General features: G+C 48.0%; 5 protein-coding genes across 5 annotated transcripts; 3 read left to right on the forward strand and 2 right to left on the reverse strand.

Annotated features, from left to right (window-relative positions):
* Positions 1-3,486: 3,486 nt before the first annotated feature.
* FSST1_001883 (uncharacterized protein) lies at positions 3,487-5,378 on the forward strand (the record flags this gene model as incomplete). Its single annotated transcript, XM_083227819.1, has 4 exons — positions 3,487-3,558; positions 3,626-3,778; positions 3,867-5,239; positions 5,300-5,378. The coding sequence occupies 4 exons, from the start codon at positions 3,487-3,489 to the stop codon at positions 5,376-5,378; spliced, it is 1,677 nt and encodes a 558-aa protein (XP_083092065.1).
* An 897-nt stretch (positions 5,379-6,275) lies between these two features.
* On the reverse strand, positions 6,276-9,501 carry FSST1_001884 (importin-alpha export receptor; the record flags this gene model as incomplete). Its single annotated transcript, XM_083227820.1, has 7 exons — positions 6,276-6,900; positions 6,951-7,254; positions 7,306-8,701; positions 8,764-8,934; positions 8,990-9,157; positions 9,219-9,361; positions 9,432-9,501. 7 exons carry the CDS (start codon positions 9,499-9,501, stop codon positions 6,276-6,278), a joined length of 2,877 nt encoding a protein of 958 aa, XP_083092066.1.
* A 2,260-nt stretch (positions 9,502-11,761) lies between these two features.
* On the forward strand, positions 11,762-16,684 carry FSST1_001885 (GTPase activating protein; the record flags this gene model as incomplete). The annotated part of the gene is made up of 1 exon (XM_083227821.1): positions 11,762-16,684. The coding sequence occupies one exon, from the start codon at positions 11,762-11,764 to the stop codon at positions 16,682-16,684; it is 4,923 nt and encodes a 1,640-aa protein (XP_083092067.1).
* Positions 16,685-18,524: 1,840 nt separating this feature from the next.
* FSST1_001886 (uncharacterized protein) lies at positions 18,525-19,892 on the reverse strand (the record flags this gene model as incomplete). Its single annotated transcript, XM_083227823.1, has 1 exon — positions 18,525-19,892. The coding sequence occupies one exon, from the start codon at positions 19,890-19,892 to the stop codon at positions 18,525-18,527; it is 1,368 nt and encodes a 455-aa protein (XP_083092068.1).
* Positions 19,893-22,136: 2,244 nt separating this feature from the next.
* FSST1_001887 (Mis6-domain-containing protein) lies at positions 22,137-24,637 on the forward strand (the record flags this gene model as incomplete). Its single annotated transcript, XM_083227824.1, has 8 exons — positions 22,137-22,209; positions 22,262-22,637; positions 22,685-22,756; positions 22,802-22,925; positions 22,973-23,143; positions 23,190-23,453; positions 23,502-23,619; positions 23,673-24,637. 8 exons carry the CDS (start codon positions 22,137-22,139, stop codon positions 24,635-24,637), a joined length of 2,163 nt encoding a protein of 720 aa, XP_083092069.1.
* Positions 24,638-24,924: the final 287 nt, after the last annotated feature.

Below are 24,924 nucleotides of genomic sequence, written 5' to 3' on the forward strand. Positions count from 1 at the left end.
CCCCTAAGGTTGCTAGGGTTGCTGATACCCTTGTCAATACTTGGATCATCGGTGCATTATCGAGCCACGCAGACCTGAACCCCTGAAGCTAGAGCACAGTACCATGTCAGGAGGACGTGCACAGCAAGGCGGAGGTTAAGCACCGCCGAGGTGCAAACAAAGGACCGAAGCACTTACTACTAGACGTAAAGAGTCTGGCTTTCCTATGGCTTTGGAAGAGAGCCGAGACAGTGCTTACGGAAAGACCTTATGATATTCCAGCTTCAGTATAGGATTATTGCCAGTCTGTTGCGAACAAGGGATAGCATAATCCCAACAACGTGAGGATGGGAACGGCTCGGTAGTTGACGGTCGTAAGCAATCTTGATGGAGATGATAACTGCTTTGGGAAGAGGGTGCTGACATGGTGATGTCAACTGTCATGTTGAGACCCTGAACGATCCTGGAAGTTTCATTATTATTATTTCCTCTGCCCCTTGTGAGAAATCCAAGGACAACAGGACTGGGACCGGCCGCCGACAGTTTCTGTATCCGGTTGTACATCCAACATGATATAAGCCCGTATAAACGGTCAGGGTCTATCAGAAGTTGAGGGGGTCTGTCTGTCATCTCAGATCAGACCTGCAATCTTAGCTTGTTCCTGCATGACATGTCGGCACTTGATAGTATGTGGACACTGAATAGACAATATAGGTAGCTAATGTGTCTTGATTGATTTTGGCGCTATAGGCGACACTGGCTTTCTTGGACTGATGTTAGTCACAATACCATGTATTAATTCAGGAGTTGAAATTTTGGCTCCAAGATCTCAGAGCCAGCACGGGATGGGCCGGCGCCGCGTCTTGGTCGGTTAATTGTCTTCCTTTCGTACTGTGTACATACAGAGGCTTATGAGTGACAGTTCATATCCGACAACAAACCAAGCCTGCAAGCGCGATGTTACAGAGCCAGCGTTTTAGCTTCTATCAAATGCTGACCACCATAAATCTTTCAGAGGGCCGTGGCGTATGATTTGATGAGTGTCAGTTGTATTGCGGAAAACGTCAACCGCATAGGAGAGATTGTTTGAGTCAGTCAGCGTTAGAGTTGTTTCTTTTCATCCTCTTTCATCTACAAGAAACTTGTTAGCTGCAAAGCATTGCAGCAACGTAGGCCATTGCTTTTTCGATCCATCCCAACACATCTATCAGTATGTATCCGTACTCCAGAGTACATTACCAGATGACATAGACTGCGGACAGTACCGTACTCTGGGAAACGTCCAAGCATGGATCAACACGCACGGACACTGACATGGTTAGCGTTTTGATTTCTAGCGGGAGAGACCCTAAGGTAGGTAACTAATCATGTCTCAAGCACAGGCCGCACGCACTATGTAATATGTACAGGGTCGAGCAGGTTGTTGGGTCAGATCCCACTGAATCGGATTATTAACCAGCATCAGTACAGTATAGGCAGTGTTCCCCCTGAAAACATGCAGTCATACACACCGGAAAGTCTGAGCTCTTAATAGAGTAGCTTGGACCATAGCTGGGCGATCACCCGGGCAATCAAAAGCTGATATGGAAATAACGCGTTAAAGCATCCAACTAAAGCTAAAAACAAAGATGGTGGGCAAAGTAAATCTTTCTGTGGCAAAAACAGTCAAGTGGATTCAGGTTGTTAGGTCGTGGCTTGACTACAATTGTATGAGACGAGTGCGATCGAACTAATGCAGCTTTTGCAGACGCAATCTGGCAATCTGCTACAAAGGCACGACCCTGAGTCGTGTTCTACAGAGACTTACTCCACTTGAAGGAGATGGACAACGGACAGTTAACTTTGAGCTGTACTGTGCTGAATCTTTTGTCATTTCTGTTGGATTCAGGGTATACCTGCTTCATTACTACCCAACCAAGGTATACAGTAATGGGATACGTTTGTCACGACAGATGATCGATCATTCTGCTAAAATGTATATATGATGATCGATTCCCTCTTAAGCGCAGGTCTTGGTACAATAATGATTGATTTTTATGTAGAAAATGATGACATTGCCTGAGTCAGTATCGCTGGCCATAATTACTTCACTTACTGGCTAGACTACTAAGCTTCTCAGGAATTGCCCGTAAATGGAAAGTATATAGGCAACTAATTAACCAGCCATTGCACTATTCTTTGATACATATGCATTGATGTAACTGCAGCGACTTGCAAGATTTGATGTATGTAAGTCATAACGTCGCGTGCCAATGTAATGTTAATACACCTTTTGAGTTTTAGAGAATTTGTAGAGTTACCTAAACCTTGGTAGGGGGTGCCTGCGCTCAGTCCTCCCATCTAAAACCAACTTTTGCTGTCCCTGAGCTAAGCCAAAAGTCTATAGCCATACATGCTGCAAGGCCAGTATCCATAGGTAGCTGCCTTGCAGCATCCATTTCACGGCGTTTTACAATGGCATAACCAGGGAAAGACGTTGCTGATGTTGAGGCTGTCCCTTCCCTTCCATTTCTGTTCGAGACGTTAATCTCGCCTGCTTCCCTGTCCAAGTTTCCTTCGTACCTGCCTTAGTACCAGTCCACCCGCATCATCCCTCGCACTTTCCCCCCAGCCTTCCATCATGGTGGGGTCTCTCTTTAGTGAACCTCGTGCTAACCATGGATGTCTCATCCAATATGGATAAGCTCAGACTATCTCAGCATGGTCCCCTCCTCCCGCATCCGTCCCATCAACCAGAAAAAGCAGGGGTCGGTCACGGTCGGTTAAACAAATCCAATCCAATGGAAGAAGGGAAGAAGGAAGCAACCAAACACCAATGCCGTACATTTAGTTGATAGGTACCTAATCAGTCAACCGGTCAGTACATACCTATGTACTGACTACTAAGTTAACTTAGGTCCCTGCCGTAAAAAAAACAAAAAAAAAAAACACACACATCAGTCCAGGGATAGCTGGACTTTGAGCAATTCTCGCTTCTGTTTTCTTTAGTTGCTCTTGGTGCTCTTCCTCTTGCACCGGACGACGACCTACGTGCTGACCTACCTTACAACGTGGGACCGTTATAGTACGTACAGTACCTGCATTTGTACCTACCTACTACCTGCCCTCCAGGCATCTGCTGAAAGCTCATTGCCGAAACTCCATTTTCCGGCCGAGTCCCCTTTAGCTTGCATCCGCTTGCCACCAACACCATCCATTGGACCTTTCGATTCTTCTATTTTTCTTCTCTGCATTCCACGTCAACGGTTTCTTCAGCGTCTTTGGTTTGCGCTCGCCTCGCTGTCGATTGCCCGTGGTCTGGTTGTGTTGTTCATTGAGGTCTATTGTCTTTACCCAATATCTCGCCGGGTTATCTCGTCTCCTAATGCGCCCTCGCCCATGATACCCTTCTCATGATGCGACTTTGAAATCGCTCGCTCTATTGCTTCCCCCCTTCCTTTTCGGTACTTTTTGGTTATTTCAGTCCAATCTGCATCGTGATTTCTTCTTCATTGCACTCAACTCAGCATGGATAATTTGGAAGGATTGCTCATGGTCCCCCCCGAACGGGGACAGATTCTTGGTAGAGCTGTTTGGAAGGTTAGTCCCTTTATCGCCTGTCGGCACTCAGTCCCTCTCCGCATCTTTACTGATTTGGGCACAAAAGCTGCGATATGTTGTTGTGGGACGACGTAACACCAGACTTGGCCTTAGTCAATCACAGTCGATATCCAACGGTCGCAATAACAGTCTGGGTGGTGGCAGATCTTTCCCCAAACTGCCTACAGAGGAATCCTGTATTCTCATCTACAAACACAAGGTATATATACCTTCAAGCACAATTATGCTTGCCGCTCCATTCCGACGCTTTTGTTTTAGTCTTCCTGACTGACCTGTTCCAATACTAGGAGGATACTGAACCAATCCAACAATGGCCGATAAACTCTATCACAGACTGCCAGGTCCAGCAGGTTAATCATCGAAAACAAGGGCCAGTTCTTCCAACTCTTGTCATATCTATTGCCGATAAAGAAAAAAAGCGCCGTTCAAGTCGAGCCGCCGGTCTTATATCTTCGAGCAAAGAGGCTAACGCAACAACTCTCTGGTTTCGTACGCCGCCGGATGATCATCATCTAAGTTTACACGAGTGGGCGCGCAACATTCTTTCCAGGAAGCCACCTATGAGCCCAGAAAGCCCCATGTCGCCCCAATTCTCAAATCCGTTTGCATCCATGTCTCGCGATACTTCTGAATACTTCTCCCGACCTTCCAGTGGGAACCGATCCGGTCGTTCTGATCTACGCAGCCTTCAGCACAAAAGCTCTACTACTACTCAATCGACAGCAACGACCACGACTACAACCAGAGAAAGACCGCTCACTATTAGTTCCGAATCGCCCAGTCTACGATCAAAGCGCAGCGACGTCTCTTCGCCTTCGAGCAACAACTTCCCAATCCAGCAGATGAACTTCCCTATTCCGGGCCAGCATTATACTACAGTCCTTCCAACCGATCTGCCATCTCCTGTCAACACCACAGGGGACTACCAAGGGGAGTTTATCGAAGGTTGGACATCAGCTCAAGGTAGATCATCGACAATGAGCTCACCAATCCGAGGTCGCAGTAGTATTGGCTCTCAACCACCGCATCCCTCTATTGCCACAGTGGAATCCAGCTCTCCACCTGGACCACGTGAGACTATCCTTGACAGAGCTTTTCAGATGCGATGCATTCCTGGTTCAGAGCGAGAGGTACCTGGAGAAGAGAATCTGAGCTCTCTAGCTCGTTTTGACGCATTGATGCGGGAGGCCGATGACAAGATAAAACAGAGGGAAAAAGCAGAACGGGCTCAGCAAATAGCTATGCGAAGTGCCTTTGAGGCATCTGAAAGCTCCAGCGACGAAGATGACAGTGATTCAGATGATTCGGACGAGGATGCGTATGGTGGTCTACCTGACCGGCGAGGGCCAGCTTTAATACCCTCGACAACGCAGCGTGCACTTCAATTCATTGCTGATCGCGGTGGCCCAGCACCCTTGTCACCATCTGCCCGTTCCTCTGTGTCGAGGGCTCCAATATTACAACAATCGCCTCCAATACGACCCCATACGGCACATGCTAAAACTAGACCAAGTCCCACACAGCGAACCAACAGTACACCTCATTTGATCGCCAACATGGCCAGGTTGGACGTGACGGCATCTGCCAAGGTGTCGGATGATTCCTCAGTCAGGTCGAACGGAGATAAACGCGTGTCCACATCGAGCACTGCCACCAAGAGGTGAGTTCCACACAAGCTAACTGAAGATTATTGAGAAACAGCTGCTTACTGTTCATATAGACGAACTTTAGTGGGAGGGGTTCCTGGAGAAGCAGCGAGGTCGCCCTCCAGCACACGTCCCTTTCATGTCGGACACTAAAGCTACGAGGATCCGTCTTGTCGACTCTGGATCAAGACCAACCCTTGAAATCAAAACGCTTTATTCGGATGGCACAACGGCGCTGTCGTCAACAGCAGAGATGATACGTTTCTTTGCATATGCCACATTTATGAGCGATAGTGTATCGGAATCTTTTGACGACTACCGACTCCCTGACTCGACTCTATGTTCCCTCGATGTTATTGAAGAAAGACCTGAATGTATTTTTCTTGTGCCATGAAGCAATTGCAAGCTTTCTACGATTTCGATACCGAATAATGGCATCGTTATGACGATTCTTATGATGGAGATGAAGGGACTGTTGATTTCATGGCCCCAGGCGTTTTCTGTTCGGATGACTTGTTTTAGTCTCTGTAAGCATGGATTGGTGTTTGCATTTTGGTGTTGAAATTGGCATACATAGACTTTTGGTCAAGGTCATATGACAAGTATTCGAAGCGTGGTCATGTCTCGAACACCACTTATCTATCACCTGCACAACTTGCTCCTTTCTAAAGGTGCTATTCAGGGGCACACCGAGAGCAAGCATAGTTTTCCTAACAATACGTTTGGAATCACGCAGTTCCACAATTTTCAATGGTAATGCTAAAATCATTATCAGGAGTTTAGTAGTATTATCTGGACTTCTAATTTACTGTACAAGGTACTTTGTGACATTTATTATTTCTAGCTTGGACGTTCTTGTCTAGCTCTTGGCCTTTGATGTAATCAATCAATTAATCCACTGTATTCGCAATCCCTTTTTGGGCTCTGGTATCCTTGGCAAATCCTACCTCCAGGCCCTCATCACATCAGAGCACACAGGATCGCCCCCTCATCCTTTTTTTTTCTTCATTTCAAACATATCGCTCGTAATTGCAGAGAGATCTCAATAGTCTATCGGATGTACTTAACGATGGCCTCTTGCTCCTCAGGGTTCAGTCGCGCACCAATGAAGCCTTCGACAGCGCCACCGTGTCGCTGATTGGCACTGACCATGTACTCCTTTACCCACTTGGTAACATCAAGGATCTCGGGGAAATCATCCTTGGCCAAAGGCTTGCAGGTGTTTAGTGCAGTGAACGACATGCCGAAGCCGATGTCGTCGACATCGGCCTCGGCAACAACTTCGTCACCACCGGCATTCACAGTAGGAGGGTTCACTAGCAGCGACAGCAGTTTGCGGCAGCTGTTGGCCCAGCCCTTCATGAACTGTTGAGAGAAGGCTTGCGAGTCACACAGGGTTTTTGTCAATGACACAACGGCAACCTTTCGGTCCACAGGGCGAGCAAGGCGCTCAGTCTCGGCCAGAACAAAGGCAGGATAAACTTGAGCGAAAACACCCTGGTCGACCGTGTTGGACTGTTTGATGAAGTAGTCAGCACCGTAACCCGCCTCAAGGCGAGCCGACACGAGGTGGTAGAAGCGAGCAAAGCGGAGCTTGAACGCATCGGAGGGAGAACCTTGAAGCTTGGTATAGATCAGCCGAAGAATTGTGGCAAAGTACTGCTCCAATCCAGTACTTGATGGGATGTTAGTAATTGTATAGTGGGGTATAGACATGGGACTTACGGCTCAAAAGTCTTGATAATGGAATCGAGGATGTCAAAAGCGAGCAACTCAGACTTCTTTGAGTTCAGAAGTCTCTGGAAAATGCCAAGAACAGGCTCCAGTTGGTTTTCAGCTTGAATAGCCTGGGATGCCCGAGGGATGACAGCGGACAAGAGACGAGTGCATGCCGGAACATTGCCTCGGGTTTCCCAAAGAGTAGGGCTTAGAAGAGGGCCTAGCAGAGCCTTGTAGTTGTCCGAAATGGTCTCAGATGGGCTGGACTCCAATAGCTGAGCAAGGATCTGGAAAACATACTGCATGAATTCTAAGAACATATTAGCAAGTTATGGGTTGGCATGGGGCTGCTTCAGCTCACCCGTGACATCTTCGACCAGGATTTGGTGGAAGGGGCTCCACAGCTTCTCGTTGAAAAGAGCAGCATTGCTGGGGGCACAGTATCGGACAAGGGCGCCAATGGCCTCGAAGTGATAGTAGTAGAACCGAGGGTTACTGGGGTTCTGCTTCATGACATTGGTGATGAGGATAAGATGGGTCACAACATTCTCCAGCAGAGGAGTGGCACCGTCCTTGATGACAATTAGAATTCTCATGACACAGCGCATCAAGAATTCATTCTCCTGTAACTTAGCAGGACTAGACTCCTTCTCGATGAGCTTGAAGAGATGGCCAAGAAGGTCCTTGGCAAAGGGCTCGATATCGGCACGGGGAAACATGGCATTGCCGGCATCATCCGTAAGGAACAGCACACGTTCCACTGCAATGGCGGCATATGAGTAGACAACATAGTTGTCCGAGTTCAGGTTCTGAATCAGGGGACCCAGAGCCACCTTCCATTGCTCCTTGGACAGCTGACTTCGGAAAGTGTAGAGATACTTGATGGCGTCAACCTTGGAGATATGTTCGACACCCTGTGAGTTGATGAGATCCTGGGCAATATGCTGCTCAAAAAAGTCGACAACGTTGACCAGAGGATTGACTGTCTTGACACCTTGAGCAGCAGTCACAGCGCCCTTGGCAGCAATGGAAAGGAATAGATAGATAGCAGTATCCTTGGCCCTCCAATCGCTGCTACCCTGCGACAGATAGTGACTGATGTATTTGGATACTACTGTGGTGACAGGGGCTTCGAATCGCTCCTGAAGCTTGCGGAGAAAGTCAGTGGCAGATCGTCGTCGCGAGTCGGTATCAGAGCCCTCGAGATCCCTTCGGATGAACTCGATTGGCTCATCCTCAAACAATTCAATATCCGATTCGCGAAGCGCGACGTTGGGTAGGATGACCTTCTCCACGATTTGGGTCAAGACCTCCTCATTGTTAAAGATGCCAGAGTGCTGTGCGGAGGACGCAATAGCAGTCAGGAAATGCAGAGCCTTACTGACAATCACGTCGTACTTCGTCTCTGGGCCAGTAGACGACAGCAGGTTCCAGGCCTTCTCGATGAAGGGTTGACAATACTTGGAGAAGTCCTCATCGAACTTGACAGTAAAAAGTTCGAGAACCTCGCAAATATCGGCTTTGACAGTATCGACTATGCTCGTTTCGTCATCGTCGTCGGTCTCCAACAATGGGTTGGAGTATGTGAGATACTTGTGGAGAAGTTCGGAGATGCTACCTAGGTTCTCGTCGAAAATAGGAGGTAAGTCGTGGCAAGACATATCGTGCAAGATTTTGATTTGCAGATCAAGAGTCTCGAACCAACCACGCAGCACATCCTTATTATCGTTGTTCTCGGCAATCTTTTTGTCGGTTGTCTAATGTACGAAAGAAAATCATAAGTACAAGGGAGTTATTAGTTCCGAGCATCGAAACTTACCACAAGAAGCTCAAGGAAAGCTTGACCAAATGTCTCGATCACATGGTTGATCTCCATGTAGAGCTCATCTGTGCGGAACAAGGGTCTCCATCTGGCGAAGATGGAGTGTGCAACTTCGAGAACACCAACGTTGACCTTGGGATCGGTGGCAGAAAATCGGCTGACGAGCTCCTGCACAAGAGATCAGCAAACATGATAAACAACTGCATGGGGGAGCGTAACCGACCTGCGTAAGGGTATCCCATCGTCGCCAAAAATCAGAATCTGCGATCACACTAATGGCATCACCAAGCTGGGCCTGAATGTTGGCCGGTGACGAAATCATGAGGCCAATCAGGCGTTCCTTGATGACTTGAACCTCATCTTGAGGCAGCTTGTAGTTGCCTTCCTCGTCCTATACCAAGATTCAAGATTTAGCATTTCGAAGACGATCGCTCGAGAGAGACAAGACGCACCACGTAGGATGTTCGGATGAAGTTCTTGAAGGCCAAAGCGGCGGCGAGTCGGGTCTTTAGTGGTAGGGTGTCGGAGTTGACAATGTTGAGAAGGCTGAGGGAGTACTGAGGCTTGGCAGCCTCCTGCTTGAGGGCATTCTCGGCTGTTGGTGAAGATTGTTTATTAGTTTCCAAACCGCGGGGCAACGATGGAGGAGTAACAAGATCAAGTACCTTTGCGATGCTCTGTAGGATCAAGAGTTGCGTCAAGAAGTTGAGCAATCTGACCAATATCGGCTGCCATGATGGGAATGTGCTGAGGTGAAGAGGCTGTACGGAGGGACGGGTGGAAGACAGACGAAAAAAAAAGAAAGAACAGAAGAAGCGGTGGTGATGTGGAAGGATTAGTCTGGAGGTTGTAGCTGAGAAAGCTAACAACCTAACAAACTCGCAATCGGCGACTATGGATTTTTTTCTGGACCTCCACTGACGGCATGTTTAGCTGGTTGGCAACGACCCAATAGATGGCCTTGAAAGTGGTAGCAATGAGCTACCTTTAGGCACGATAGAGCTGTTTTTAACAGACTCCAGAGCTTAGTCCGCTAACGGATAGCTTTTTGCTGGTACAACGTCCAGTAAAAGCTACTGGCTGCCTGGTTGCCCAGTAGATTGCCCCGTATTTGGTAAACATGATGGATCATCAATGTAATGTATTAAGTTAACAACCGGTTGTCTTTCGCCCAACGGTCGGTTGAAATGATGCTGTAATACAGAAGTACGGGCAGTTACATAACTGGGACTACCTAGGTAGGTAAGTTACCTACTGCATCAACGCCTTTTCCCTGAGAATACAAACACCAGAAATAGGGCTTCTTCAGGCGCCGACTTTTAGTAAAATTTTTGAAGGAACATGCATCTTTCTTGTTTCCTTTTTTTTGTTTGATGGTAGTATTTCGGCTTGAAAGAGCCTGGCAATGCATATCGGGCACTTTGACATGCATGTTATGTATGACAGCAAGTTGGCACTCGCGAGAAGTGGGTATACTGGATGACGTTTTGAGATTTGGCCTTGATAGGTGTAGATAGGAGTCGAGATCTCAAGATATTAAAATAATGTAAAATAAAATTGACCGCATCTGTTTCTATAATCACTAATGTTGAGATCCAGAAGTTGGTGTTCCTGAGTGGTTGCGAATACCCGTCCGTAGGTACACATGAGTGGGAGAGTATATATAAGCACAAAGAATGCATGTTATCAGTCTGAGACTTGATTTGTATCTCCTATCGATTTGTTATAAAGTCAAACAATAACACCCGACTACCTGGTATTAGGCATCCCTCTCGTTGCTTATTAGCGAGAACATAGGTGCCCGGATACAACATCGATCAAACACAATACTGCAGGTACACTGTACCTAAGAGACAGGATGCTATCCTTCTCTGGCCTCAGGGCGGCTTCCATTGTTTGGGATTGGCGCGATTGACCTCTTGTGCCTTACCGCCTACAGCTTGGTGGCATGGCGTACATGAAATCCCTGGGCTGCTCGCGTGTTCTCTGTAAAGCAACCATTGAAAAGTCACCAAGGGGTCATCTGTCCACGCCGTCTTGGCTTATGTAAGGTGAAAACGAAGCTTTTATTAGCTAAGAGCCTGCTTAATCGATCTGCCCTGCATCTATCTAGCTGCCGTTCTCGTTGTACTGTCTAACTTAGCTGGGTTGGGTTGGGTAGTAGACTTACATAGTAACATTGAACCTAACCGCCATTGGATCTTCTACCAAAGTTCCAACCTCCTTCTCTCTTCTCTTGCAACTTACATTTTCTTTCCCGCTTGTCCATCATACTTTGTCTAACCTAGATTCATCGTTTTGCTTGTTTTGTGCGCTGGTGCTTATCACGCAATCATTGATCGACCGCCTCATAGCACTAGGACCAGGTCTAGCTCGTACAATATTGCCTTTTTACATCTCTCCCGTGTCTTTTTTAAGCCTGCCGATCTGCCCGCCCCGCCCAGAACCGGACCTCCATCCACCTCCGCGCTTTTTTGGACTACCTATCGCTATCATCATTGTCACACTCGTTTTCCTGATTTGACATCGACAAAGCATATCCTCTCTTGCGCTGCGCTGCCGACTCTCACGACCTACTCATACTGATTATTTAATGAAAACGACTCAAACCGTACACATCGACGACCTCTCACAGGCCCATCTTAGGCCTAGGTAGCACATGTTTCGCTGGTGAGACTCGCCTGTACCTACCGTCTACCCATACCGTACCTACCTGCCTACCTTGCATTTGCATACTACGTCCGAGACGCCGTCCCGTCTGTCGCACGCACCCACAGTACGCACGATACGATCGATACAAGACATTTGCTTGCTCTGTCTTGTCTGGCCGCCTTGTTAAACATCTGATCTCTTCGATATATTGTCAGCCCACCAACCTCTCGTCAATCGCTTGCTTGATTCACATTGCCTTTCTGCTTCAGATCGACCGACCTGTTCTGCTTTGCCTTACCGATGACGCAGTCTTTAGTGCGCGGGCTTCAGTTCCTTTGCTAACATGTTCCGCCGTCTAGCCTCACTTAGTCACCAAGACCCCAACGAAACTTCACACGAGCACATGTCACCACAGCCAGGAGATGGTCCATCCTCTCCAGATACGTCCCGTCAGGGTGGCCTTGCCCATGTTCTGCGGGGTCTAACAAGTTCCAAGCTCTCCAAGTCGTCGCCGTCTATAGCATCACCTTCATCCACAACCACCTTGCCGATTGCCGAGTTCGTTCATGCTCATCCTCCGGCCGTTTCTGCGAACCCACCCCACGGACTGTCTGTCAGTCATATGGAATCCTTCGAACTGCTCAAGAACGGTTCTCCAAATGAACGCATCGCCGCCGCCAATTCACTGAAATACGCAATCGCTGAGTATCCTCTAAATCCTGTGCTGGATATTTGGTATGCCGCAAAGGACCTGATCGATCCTGCAAAGCCCGCAGCAACACGCACTGCCGGTTGGGAGCTCTTGACCGAGTGCGTGAAACATGAGGATTCTTCAGATCTCGAGCGTCAGGAGTACTTCACGACACTGTCAGCACCTGCAAATTCCGAAGACTTTCATCTGCAATTGGCTGCTCTTGTGGACCTCACTCGACGGGGTCGTGTTCTGACGGGCTTCGACTACGAACTCATACCCGTACTAACCAAGTGGCTTTGGGAATCCTACAATTTGGTACGCATGGCCAGGAGGAAAGCGTCCAAGACTTCAAAAGGCCCCTCTCGAAATCGCTCTGTGGCTCCAGGCGAAGAAAAGAATCTTGCTCAATTATTCAGTTTTCTTGTCGACGTCATCAAATTCAGCTTCAACAATGCAGACGCATCTGCCGTATCAGGATTGATTGATCGGCTGCTAGCAATCTGCATGAGCACCAGCGTGGAAGAGGACCTCCGGTCAAGTATTGCGGTTATTGATGCCACTGTGACGTTTGGTTCCATCCCAGAAGACAAGCTGAGAGGTTGTGTGCAAGTGCTCGGGTCTATATATTGCATGGTGGGCAGCCTTCAAAAGGATGCATGGAACACACTTTCAAATCTATTCAAGAGTCACAACGGCCAGGCCACCGTTCGCATCCTTTTGGATATTTTGCGAAATAGTCCAGCAGATGGGGCCAAGGAGAAAGATGTCAACAGGGAAATACGCGGAGCTCTGGCTGTACTGCAGAAACTCCTTTCCAAAAGCCCTGAGAGTGGATACCCAAGCATCCCTTTCGCGTTGCTGGCCGATGGACTTGCCATCATTGCAAGAACTGGGTCTTCTATCAAAACTCTGACTTCCATCCTCCAACTCCTCAACTCTCTGTTTGACGATGGGGAAGGAAACATGCATCGCTTGATAATCGACGAGGACTGGTCAGTAATACTCGAGGCTGCCGCAACTTGCTCCAAGCGAGCCATCCCTGGGCTCCATGAGTCTGATGGCCTTCGTAACCCTGTCAGAGACGACAAACCCGAAGGGGCCCTGGGCCGAGAACTCATTATTCTTATCCAGCGGCTCGACGTTCTTATCAACCAGAAATCCGACGTATTCGTACCGCGGGGGATCGTAGTTTCTTTCCTGACCGAGGTCCACCAATTCCTCCCCGACGAAACGGCCTCGTCAGTTCTCAACTACTTCCAACTGTTCAGATGTTGCTCTCCCTCAGACCTTCAATGGGAGGAGAATCTGGCTCTAGTTCTCAAGGGTTTCTTCGGCAATAGAGACCGGTCATCTCAGATTCGGCTTCGAGCATTGGAAACAATAATGGACGCCTATGAAGTCGTGGATCTGGTGGGCGATGATCCTGACGAGAGCTTCATTCCTCAGTTGGCAAAAAGCATTCTTCAAGATGTTGCCGAGGAAACTGATGTTATAGTTCTGGAAGGCATCATGTCGCTCATGGTTTCGGTTGTGGTGTCCTGTGACATGGAGCTATTCGATTATATTGTTGATGCCTTAAGGGGCATTGTGATTGGTGACCGACTGAAGTCGCCAATCTCATCATCGGCATCTCCAAACCCGTTCGCTCATGCCGTCTCCGATGACAATCTGCCACTGGAGCAATCCCCTTCAAACGTGGTGGCGAAAGGCTATGTCAAGATGTTTGTCCAGACTATGGATTTCGACACCGAAAAGTCTCTGAGACTGTACCATGCGTTAATTAATATCGTGAAATCAAGTCATTGCGAGGTCGATGCGCGGTTAACTGCCATGAAGCTTCTGTTTAGGCTACGTGCCGACTGGGCCAATCGCATATTCATCACAAAAACCCTCGAGACCAATTTTGTCGCTCCTACGTTGTGTCGAACCCCCGAGACTCGCGCGAAGAAACAGGCTGAAGAGGCCGCACAGTCCATACGCTTGCTGCGGAACGAGCATGGCGGGTCATCCAGATCCGCTCGCGGTGTTTCGTTCAGTCAAGGGCAACATGAAAGGGGTGTGCCAATGCGATCTGCCAGTGTTGCTGCTGGGAGTGGCTTGGTGGGAAGTGCCGGCAGTGCGGCTCGATATCACCAGCTCTGGAGTCTCCCAGACCCCGAAGCTCTGCCTGCATCTGTCACAGGTATCTTCAGTCCTGTTCTGGTCTCCCACCAGCCCAACGTGGAAGCTGAGCCAGAAGAGCATGACCCTGAAGAACCAGAACTACAGGAAGAGGTCGAAAAGAAAATAGGTGGCGCTGGGACTGCCGCTCTTGATATCGCAAACTGGCTGGAGGCCGTTCTGGTCCTCTTACATGGCAGTGACTGGGAGGTTTACAGTTTTGCTCTTGTGCACCTTCCTTCACAGCTGAGCAACCATGCCATTTTTAGAGACGCGATTCCGCAGATACAAGAGCTTCGAAGACTTATCTGTGAGCAAATAAGAACGAACACTTTCCAAGAACCTCCCAACTCGTCAGGCTTGCGGCGGGCTGATGTGGCAATTTGCCTTTTCCATAGTCTGACCATGATCCTCAGTTATCATGATCACTTTCAAAAGGGAGAAGAGGACGAGATAGTCAAAGCCTTTGTGCACGGTATTGCCACTTGGGAACGAAGTGCAAAGTGCTGCATTCACGCGCTGTCTATATGCTGCCATGAACTGCCGCTCTCAACGAGCAAATCGCTGGTTCAACTGCTGACCAAGATGTCTACTATCATCACACAACCCCATGTTTCGATCCACATTCTTGAGTTTCTGGCCTGCCTCAGTCGTTTACACCACGTGTATGTCAATTTCAGAGAAGAGGAGTACAAGATTGTGTTTGGTATTTGCATTCGATATCTACAGTCAGTGCGGGACAGGAAAGGTTCCAACAGGAACAGCCACGCCAGCGAACCATCAACGCCAGCTGTTTCAACTACGAGCATCCCGGACGCCGTGCATCCAAGTGCAACTGATGATCTACCTCAATATGTGTATGCGCTGGCGTACCATGTTATACTCTTCTGGTTCCTAGCACTAAAACTGCCTGATCGTGCCAACCTCGTTGGTTGGCTTGTCAGGAACATATATAATGAGGTTGAGGATGGTAACACCGACAACGAACAAGCATTGACTTCAATCGACTTCATGCAAAGATATACGTATGCTGACGTGGAAGAGTCTTCTCAAGACCCCCTCTTTACTTCTGAGCGGTTTGGCGAGATCGTTAAGAAAAGATGGTTAGTCGGATACAGCATCGTTACGGTCAGACAGGCAACAACCACAGGGTGGGCTCAGATTGTCAAGAGGCAACCTTCAGGTACCTCGGCATTCACAATCCGAGAGACTTTCGATCCACCACCACCTCATCAAACTCCAAACTATGTCGACATCAGCAGAGAGGGACAGGTCTCGACTAACACTATTTTGCCCAGCCACATCATGGTACAGCTCATGTCATCTATCCCGCAGGGCCATGATCTAGCACGGCCAATCCCGCTACCTGAAGATGACGCAGTCGAGAGAGCTATTCGGGTTTTTGATCGAAGCTCAACTGTTGACGGCCATAAAGTTGGCGTCATCTACATTGGCGAAGGGCAGACTGACGAAGTTGAGATCCTTGGCAATGTCTCGGGCAGCAGTGATTACATGGAGTTTCTGAACAATCTTGGCACGCTGACCAAGCTTAAAGGAGCCACCTTCAATACTCACGGATTGGACCGTGAATTTGACACAGATGGCCAGTATACTTTCTGCTGGCGTGATCGTGTCACAGAGATCGTTTTTCATGTGACGACACAGATGCCCACAAACTTGGATCACGACCCGAGGTGCACCATGAAGAAGCGCCACATTGGCAATGACTTTGTCAACATCGTCTTCAACGACTCGGGTCTACCATTCAAATTCGATACATTCCCGGGTGATTTTAACTTTGTTCATATTGTCATCACACCAGCATCTAGGGCCTCTTTCATTGCTGCCAGAGACACTTCGAAACACAGCCAACCCTTCTATCGCGTACAGGTTCTAAGCAAACCCGGGTTTCCTGAGATATCACCGGCCTCGGAAATGAAGATTGTGTCACTCAAGGCTCTGCCAGGTCTGATCCGTCTGTTGGCTCTCAACGCTTCTGTGTTTTCTCATGTCTGGGCCAATCGCGAAGGTGGTGAGCATGTTAGCTCTTGGAGGAGCCGTCTACGCGCCATCAAGAGGCTACGGGAGAAATATACGCCGTCCAAATCTGGGCAACTGACACCTTCGGCCTCGCAAAGCTCGTCTCTTGGAGGTGCGACTCCGGTTCACCAACAGCAGCAACTTTTACCGTCAGTCGATGCGTCTTTGTCACGTCCGGCAAGCACCGTTCGTGATAGCTTCACCAGCCTCCGTCGCACAAGTGTGGCCACCTTCTTCACAAGTACAAGTGAGCAGACCTCACATCGGTCCTCAATGCTATCGTCGTCCACCACGACCAACGATAGCGAGGCTGGGACAGTACATGGGCAGGATTCAAACACAGACACTGTTGACTTCTCTAAATGGGCTTAAGAGATATGATAATGAATGGGACGTGGACAGTGAGAAAAGGAGTTACACTACAGAAATTCATCCATGTCATTGGAAAAATGGCGGAAGGCGTCTATCTACGTAGGGGTGTTTTGGGGGGTAATCAAAAGTTCTTGTTTTGGGTACGACCCTTGAAGTTTGTCTACATATCCTTGTTTTTAAGTACATTTGTTTCCATTTCTATTTGTGGTGGATTTATTTGATACATATACCCTTGAGCTATAGATACGTGGCTCAAAGTATACCATTCTTAGACTGCGAGAATGCGCTCCAAATATTATGGTTGTCTTAGCTCAGCATTAGTTCACAGCACACATGCCGACTAGAAAGTTGTTAATGGTTCGAACCACCTTTTGAAAGCCTATATACGATTCTACGGTCAGAGCTCACTCAACTTCGTCAGGCAATACAAAGAAAAAGAAGAAGAAAAAAAGTTGTTTCCATGTTGTTTTATGAAACGTCGCTCGGTATAGTTGCACTACCAGTTCTACTTGGCTCATTTCTACATCTTTGTCTCAAACTGACTTTCTACAGGATTGTTTGTAGTAGCCAACAGTTGAAGGATGTATCATGTGTAATAGTTGCACAGGTGCGGCCGCCGATGAAGTGTCAACCAAGCAAAGCAAGAATGAAATCCATACTTGCTCAGTACATATACAGGATACGTAGTTGTGTGGTATCAATGTGGGTAGTACGAAACAGCCTGGGCCATTGCGTATGGCTGCTATCAGGCAAACGGCATCCAGCTTAAAGGTAACCCTTGTTATACGCGGATCCCACTTGGCATTGCTCCTCAACCGCCGACCTTTTCCCCGTGAGCCAGCGATAAAGACACGGACTCTGTAGCATGAATGGTATATTCGGTATAAGCAGGGTGTGCAGTCAAGTCGGGTCATATCGGGTCAGGTGGGAGCATTCGCATGTGGGAGACAAAATGGTCTGCAAATACCGACTTATAGATTGTAGATCCATCACGGACAGATAGGAGCCACGCTATGACATCCCTGTCAGCCACGTAGCTTTCTTGAGTGAATATCGAAGCACGGGCCTGGAGAGACACTTTACATTCTGTACTGAATGGTTTGTATCAGTAGAATGATTCGTGATGCTCTTTGTATGGAAGACCCGAGGTTCTTCTAAACTTATCGACTTGAAACGACCAGTATGGCGCATTTTCATTCCTGTATGATCAGGGATTCTCATGATAGAGTCAAGGGGCATGCTGCTCTGACCATTCAGTCCCTGCCACCTGGTTTTCCAGGGTTATGATTTGGACTTTCACTGTCCGATAAGCTAATCAATCCCATAGAAAACAGATTCGAGGGGGAAATGGACGCTCTGCAGTTTTACAGATGGAATTGATAAGTACCCAGAGAGGAAATACCTGTAAATGCGCAGAAGTCCGGGTGCGTTTCAAATTCGTCGAGACATTCTTCTGGGTTCGAGACGAATCTCCCTCAACATCTCTCTTGTTATACTGATGTCTTAAACTGGTTGGCCATTTTGTGCGTAGCCTCCATCTCGGGAGAAACTCTCCGTCTCAGACTTTACGCCACACCTCCTTGTATTCTGCCCATTTGTTGAACCCTAAGAAACAACGAGTGAGAAAGTGCAGATATAGGAGCCTGGGTTTCCATCCTCACCTAGCGACTGTAGTACGTTCTCGTCGTATCTACTGCCATCAACAAATATTCCCACCATCCCTCTCTCGCTCATGATCTGACGGCATGCCAGAAGCAATCGAGTTATTACTGAGTCTCGGCGGTTGACCATATCTGGATCTTCATCTGATGAACAGTTAGTGCAGTTCAACGACTATCTACTACTGTGACTTGCCTTTAATGCAGACACACGAAACGCCTCCGATATTTTGTTCTATTGCAGCTGGCCAGGGGATGTCTGTACCACAGGGGCTTCCGTCGTTGGGAAAGTATGTTATTGCCGCTGCAACCAGGTTGTCTCCCTCAAGGCCAACAACCATGTCATTCATATAAGAGCTGTCCATAGTTTTGGCGTATTGGTCGTACCATCCGAACCCATGTCTTTTCTGTGACTCTTTGGTCGCAATCTCTATAACCTGCTGGTAATCAGAGAGTTGGCAGGGCCTAAAGGTTAGACCAGCTGAAGCCAAATCGGGAACAGGAGAATTGGAAAATCTCAAGAGCCAATCTGTAACAAGCCGACCATGGCCAGGTATAGACTCCTGCAACTTCCATCCCAATCTCTCGAACCATTCTGTGCTGGCCATGGAAGCTGGCAAGCCGTAAAGTAGTCTGGGAAATGTGCTGCCAAGTTGAATGACGCCCACTCCTCGAATCCCGTTAAGCTTGCCCACAACTTCATTGTGAAGCCTGCGACCGATTCCCCGGCCTTGGTAATCTTTATGAACAATGATGGCTGCTATGGATCCAATCAAACGATCACCACTGCTATCTGTAAATGTCGTAAAAGTAGCGCAGAACGCAACAACCTTTCCGTTCCGAGGTTCGCGAATGATATAGTGCATCGCATATCCATCGCGTTTTAAGAGGGAACCAAGAGTTGATCGATTGAGATAAAACTTGGCAGGGAAAGATGTTTTCCATAAGGCGTGTGTTTCTGAGAGATCGTTATTATAGTCCCATTTGACAATTGGCCAAGTTTGTGGTGAAGGAGGGTCGTCGATAATTGGTTTATCGGAATTCTTCGATCGTTCAGTTGTTAAAAGAGCGGCAACGGCTTGCAAGTCGGATACCAGATATCCTGAACACTGCACTACAGTTTGGAACTCGTATTCCTCGGCTCTGCTTTTGAGGACTTCGCAACATGCCACTAGAACGAAATGGCGCTCCTCGCAAACCTCTCGAACTGTGTCGGCGAGTTCTAGTTGAAGAGCACCCTCATCGGATGAGAATCCACTCAACACGAAGACAACGGTTCGTGCTCTCTTGATGAATGCCACATGTGTACCAGTAATACCATACTTTTTGATATAAGGAACGTGCCGGATCCAGGGATGTGTCTGTGAAAGTGCTTGGCCAAGAGGTTGAAAGGGATCAGTTGCACTGGCGAGACTTGGATCTAGGGGAACAACAGCCGGAGTTAAAAGCAAAACTAAATCTTCATCCCCAAGATTCTTCTGTAGGGGGATAAAGTTCTGATGGTCCCATAACAACGTAGCCAGTGAGCTTTGAGTCTGCGAGTTTGACATTGTTTACAGCTGTATGCAATGTCAAGGGTAATGCAATCACATGGCCAAACTGGACTTTCAATCAAGTCTGCTTGTGTTCGTCCCGGTTAAGTGTGCGGTCTCCACAAGCACCCAACCCCCTTAGGCATAAATCAGCTCCAGAAAGATATTTGTAACTGATGACAAAGGGAGTAACAAAGACGTGCAATCGTGGTCAAATTTGTGCGCGGTCAAGGAAACCTGTATATATTTGTTGGGGGCTGATGTGGATGCTTGCGCAACGAGAGGGACCACTCGATAGTTGACACTCGTATAAGTCGATTTTAAAGTCAGGCCAGGTAGACATGAAAGTGGACGAGAGAGAGGAAGAATCTCTCGGTTCATTAAACAAAGGTCAGTGGAAAATAAGCAAGTCAACGATCTATAAATGCGGGTTTGTGACGACGATATGTGACTTTTAGGGCGCCTGCTGGGGTCCTGCACAGTCGGTCAGCCATCCAAACCACTGGGATGAGGATTAAATGAGTGTGGGGTTGATGAGACGAAGGCTGCGACATGAATTTGGTATCTGCAATCAGCCGCTATGAAGCGCCAGGGCTACACAATAGCTCTCCAATTGCCAGGATAGGATGGGCAGGGTTGCCAGACCAAAATTATTAGCCTTGGCCTAGATCAGTTGGTGGTTATTGACTTGTGGTATAGAGAGCGTCTCATTCGTGTGGGATTCTCAAGATTGACGGAATGGGGTTGCCGAAGGCGAGGATCCGCGACACGGCCACAGCGGGTTCGAACTTTGCGCACGCGAGAGATTGTCCAGCGGTGACACAGCGATGCAGGTTAGTAGAACCGGGAGTTTTATTTACAGCAAAGCAGTATATGTAGCAAGTAACATATGACTAGCATTTGCTTTCAGCGTGGCTTACAACGCGGTTGCTATAGCTTGCGTAGCGTTTTGGGTGATGTAAAGGGAGACTTGAGCGATCAAGAAACAGAGGCGCATGCCTCTTGGTTGACCACTGGCTCGACCAGCCATTCCGCCCTGGTCTTACATCAGAGCAACGGCCAAGATAGGGATAAGAAGAACAAGGCGTTGGCCAATAGTTCAAGCTGGTTTGTTGAAGGCATTCTTGAGAAACGTATGTAGGTGGTTTGCCAGAGCGTATCCGTGCCCAGTAGGATGGATCCAGGACATGGAGAGACCGTGCTCATGCGGGCATGGGTGATGTTCTTACACGGCGGTGGTCGTACAGACTACCTAGGTGAGGTTTGACCGCCGTACAACCATGAAAATGCCATTTCCGATCCACGAGGAAGGGGCGTTTATTGGAAGCGGATTACCAGCCATGGCTTTGATGAGCCTACGGACAGCGGGCAAAGGAAGGCTTAGTACACGGATATGTCGTAATGGCTGCATCGTGCCAACGTCAAAAGAAAAACGAAGCAAACATCAAAGGGAAATCAAAGCGATATATTGATTCAAGAAAAATAAAAGGAAAAGAAATTCTATTTCATCTGAGGAGTGGCACAGGGCAGAGTTCCTTGCTTACTTGTATCTTAACCGGGCTGTGACTTCCATTCCATCTCTTGGAAATCAATGTCAAAATGGAAGGAACTCCATATGCTTTTTGGTTGGTCTAAGGTAGGAACGTTGCAAAAGCACGGCAGGAACGGCCCGTCTTCACCAGCTTATTTAGGTGCGTTCAAAGGTTTTGTGTTTGTTAGAAGGGTTGCATAAAACTCAAATTGAGTGTGTTTACGATGCCGATGCCGCGGCCAAATGATCGCTAAAAATGTGTCTGGATATGAGCATTGCCGAAGCCCATCCGTACAGGTGTACAGCAAATGGTACTTCTGCCATGGCGCCAACATATACGGTACGACACAAGATAGGCAGTGCATTATTTATCGCAAATCAGCATTGGCAAAAACTAGACTTGTCAAGCTTTAAGTTTCCAGAGGTTGAATTACTATAGCAACTTGATTGACCAACACTTGATAGCGAGTCAAGGATATGCCTAGCCCAATATCGTGAGACTCTTATCCGTACATCCCATTCCATTTAATCTGGTATCATTATCTGAACTGTTCTGGCCCCACTCCGAATTCCACTATTTTGTCCTCCGAAACCCGAAAACGCGTCTTTACGGCCGACGCGTCTTCCGGAGTGTCCCACTCATTCCTTAGCAACACTCACTACCAAGCCCCGATATCTGCCGCTCGGCTCCGGAGCGTATACATGTAGAGCTTGCGCACGCAACGCAGCGTATGGAAACACACACTGATTCCGCCGAGGCGGGCCACCAAGAGCTTCGCCTCCTTGTGGGTGATGTTATTGAATGTGAGTTTATCATGATAACATTCACCAAGGCCTTTACTCATAGCATACATAGCATCCAAAGTACCCGCCAAAACACGCGCGACTAGTATCAAGCCCACCATCGCCAATCTCACCTCACTTTCTTATGAATGGGGTCTTTTGCCAGAGACCCTAGACAGTCTCGTCAACCTTGTCACAACACCAAACCATCTGGATCAAGCAAGTCAGGCTTCTATCATTAGAAACCTTTACCCCGCCGAGGTCGTGTCTCGAGATTCTGTGCTTCGAGTCGTCTCTTGTCTTGGTCACGGAACTCTCAAGCCATCTCTGATACTCCAGGCGGCTCTCATCAAATGGCTTATTACCGTTCACCATACTTTGGAATCACCACAGGTGCTTTCTCAAGCTTATCCCGTTCTTTTCAATCTCCTCGATACCGCAGCCACCCGGTAACTTCCCTTGTCTCTACCATCGACTTTCTGCTAATTTGCCTCAGTCCTAATCTGAGCCATCTTCTTGCTCTCATCACAAGGCGTAAGCACGTACGTCCTTTTCGAATTCAAGCCTTGTGAGTATGGACCCCTGATTCTCTGCTTTTAGCTCACACAAATAGACTCAATCTCTCAAGACAAACAGGGAACGATCCTTCTTTGATCGGTCTTTTAAAAGTCTTCAAAGACTATTACCCTGAGGTTATTGTAGGAGAAGCCGTTCGCGGTAAAGCATCTTCTTTCAAGGTACGTCCAAAGAACCACCGGGCGTCTCTCTATTGACATGTTGCTAGCACCCTGATCCACAATGGCGAGATAGGTTAGACGAGATCCAGGAGGCACATTTCTACAAGTCCCAGGAAGGCGTATTGAGACCAAGAGACGGCTTTCGTGTACATCGTCCTATTGGCCGTGCTATCCGGAAGAAGACCATCCCGTTGGTTCACACGTCTCATGCGACAGAGGTTCGTCAACACCACAAGGCCAAAGGTCAACTACTGACATCATCAGGATGCTATTACATTGGAGGAAATTGAAAACGCTGTTGGTTTTGTTAAGGGTATTGACAAGCTAGAGTTGCCTAATCAGCTAGTTGCCGTCCTGGCAGACCCGTTGTTGCAAAAGCTCCTGGTTCTGCGACCAAGTAGCGAGTCTGACCAAAGAATAGCAAATTGGCTCAACTCTGCCCTTCAAGATGTTCAGGACGGCGATGCAGATGAAGCCACTTTCTTTGAGATATTGGATATCTTCCGAGACTACGTTGTCTCGACCAAGGCGCGTTTCTATACAAAGTCTTTTTCCACTCATGCTGACCACGCTCAGATTCTCCCCTCGCTCCTACTTGACTTCTTCGCCCGCTTTCTTCCGCTCTGGGACGGTTCTCAACACCGCGACTCAATACTTGCGATCTTATCTTACTCCCCATTACTTGACTTTCAAAGTGAGTTTCAACTCCGATTCTTGTAATGCGACCAAGACACTAACGACCGCCAGGACTATACCAACACATTTTCAAGCCTCTCGAGGAAGCGGCATTTGACAACACCCCTGAATCCCAACTAGCCGTCCTTGGCTTGTACAAAAACATCCTTCACCACTGGACAGTGGTTCTTGAATCCGCCGATACCATACCGGATTATGCTAGTGGAGCCGTTGCTGATTTGATTCGACATGTCAACCCTCTGGCCCTTAGTATCGCCCAAACATCTACCTCTGTCTCAGCACGTTCCGCCATCCTCGACTTTTATGAGCAGAACTCCAGACTCATCAGCCACGAAACCTTGAAGAACTATATTCGCATCGAGTTGCCTCCCTCACATCTGATATATATACTCTTCTTTAGCAGTTCCGTCGCTATTATGTCACGTATTTGTGCTATCCTTGCCTCTTATAAAAAGGGCTTTGAGATGGCCATGTTGACCAAACCAAAACGGGATGGAAGCAACCGCATTGACTCCTCATCCTATAACCGGGTCTTCGTGAGTCTTTTTAATGGATATCTCATGGATATGTGCAACTGCTTTTGGCGAGGTAAGGCGTTCACCGACAATGATCCAAACGCACAGGGCTGCTTGATCCCAAGAAGTCTCGTCCCCAGCCTGTCTTCATACATAACTTCTGTGGATAAATCTCTTACTTTGACCTCCCTGTTTTCATTGTCATACTCGCCACTCCTATGCCTGCAGAGCACGCGGTGCATACAAGATCTCGAAATTGCTGAGATTAACAGCGGTACACCCTTACGTATCAGGCATGAAGGACCCCCGACACAGAGTAGTCTGGGGCAGCTTGTAGGCTCTGGCGGTATACGCATCTCCTGGCAAGATTATCGAATCAAGGCGTTGGAGGAACTCAGCGCAAAGGAGCTTGCTGGTATCACAGACCTGCTCAAGAACACTATGACAATTTTAAGAAAGTTGATAGACGGTGGAAGCACGAGATCAAATACGGCGCAGTGACGGTGCATGATGTCACCACGAATATAGCATTCTTTGTATCTGGATCCAGAATAAGACCTGTCTAGTTGAAGTGACTATAGTCTACTTCCCCTTGGTTGAAATGGGGTATGAATAATTGTATAAAGGACACCTTGAAAACCGCGCTCATTATCATGCATGAAGTGTTGAAGATCAAACGCCGTGGAGTACAGGGTTGAGGGACTGCTTTCCTACCATATCGAACGCCATGCATGAATAATAAATACCAATGCCATCCGCCTTTTATCACTATCCCACACCGAAAACAA

Source organism: Fusarium sambucinum, chromosome IV (assembly GCF_050947815.1).
Source record: "Fusarium sambucinum isolate potato_lamoka chromosome IV, whole genome shotgun sequence".
In the NCBI taxonomy this organism is placed as follows: domain Eukaryota; kingdom Fungi; phylum Ascomycota; class Sordariomycetes; order Hypocreales; family Nectriaceae; genus Fusarium; species Fusarium sambucinum.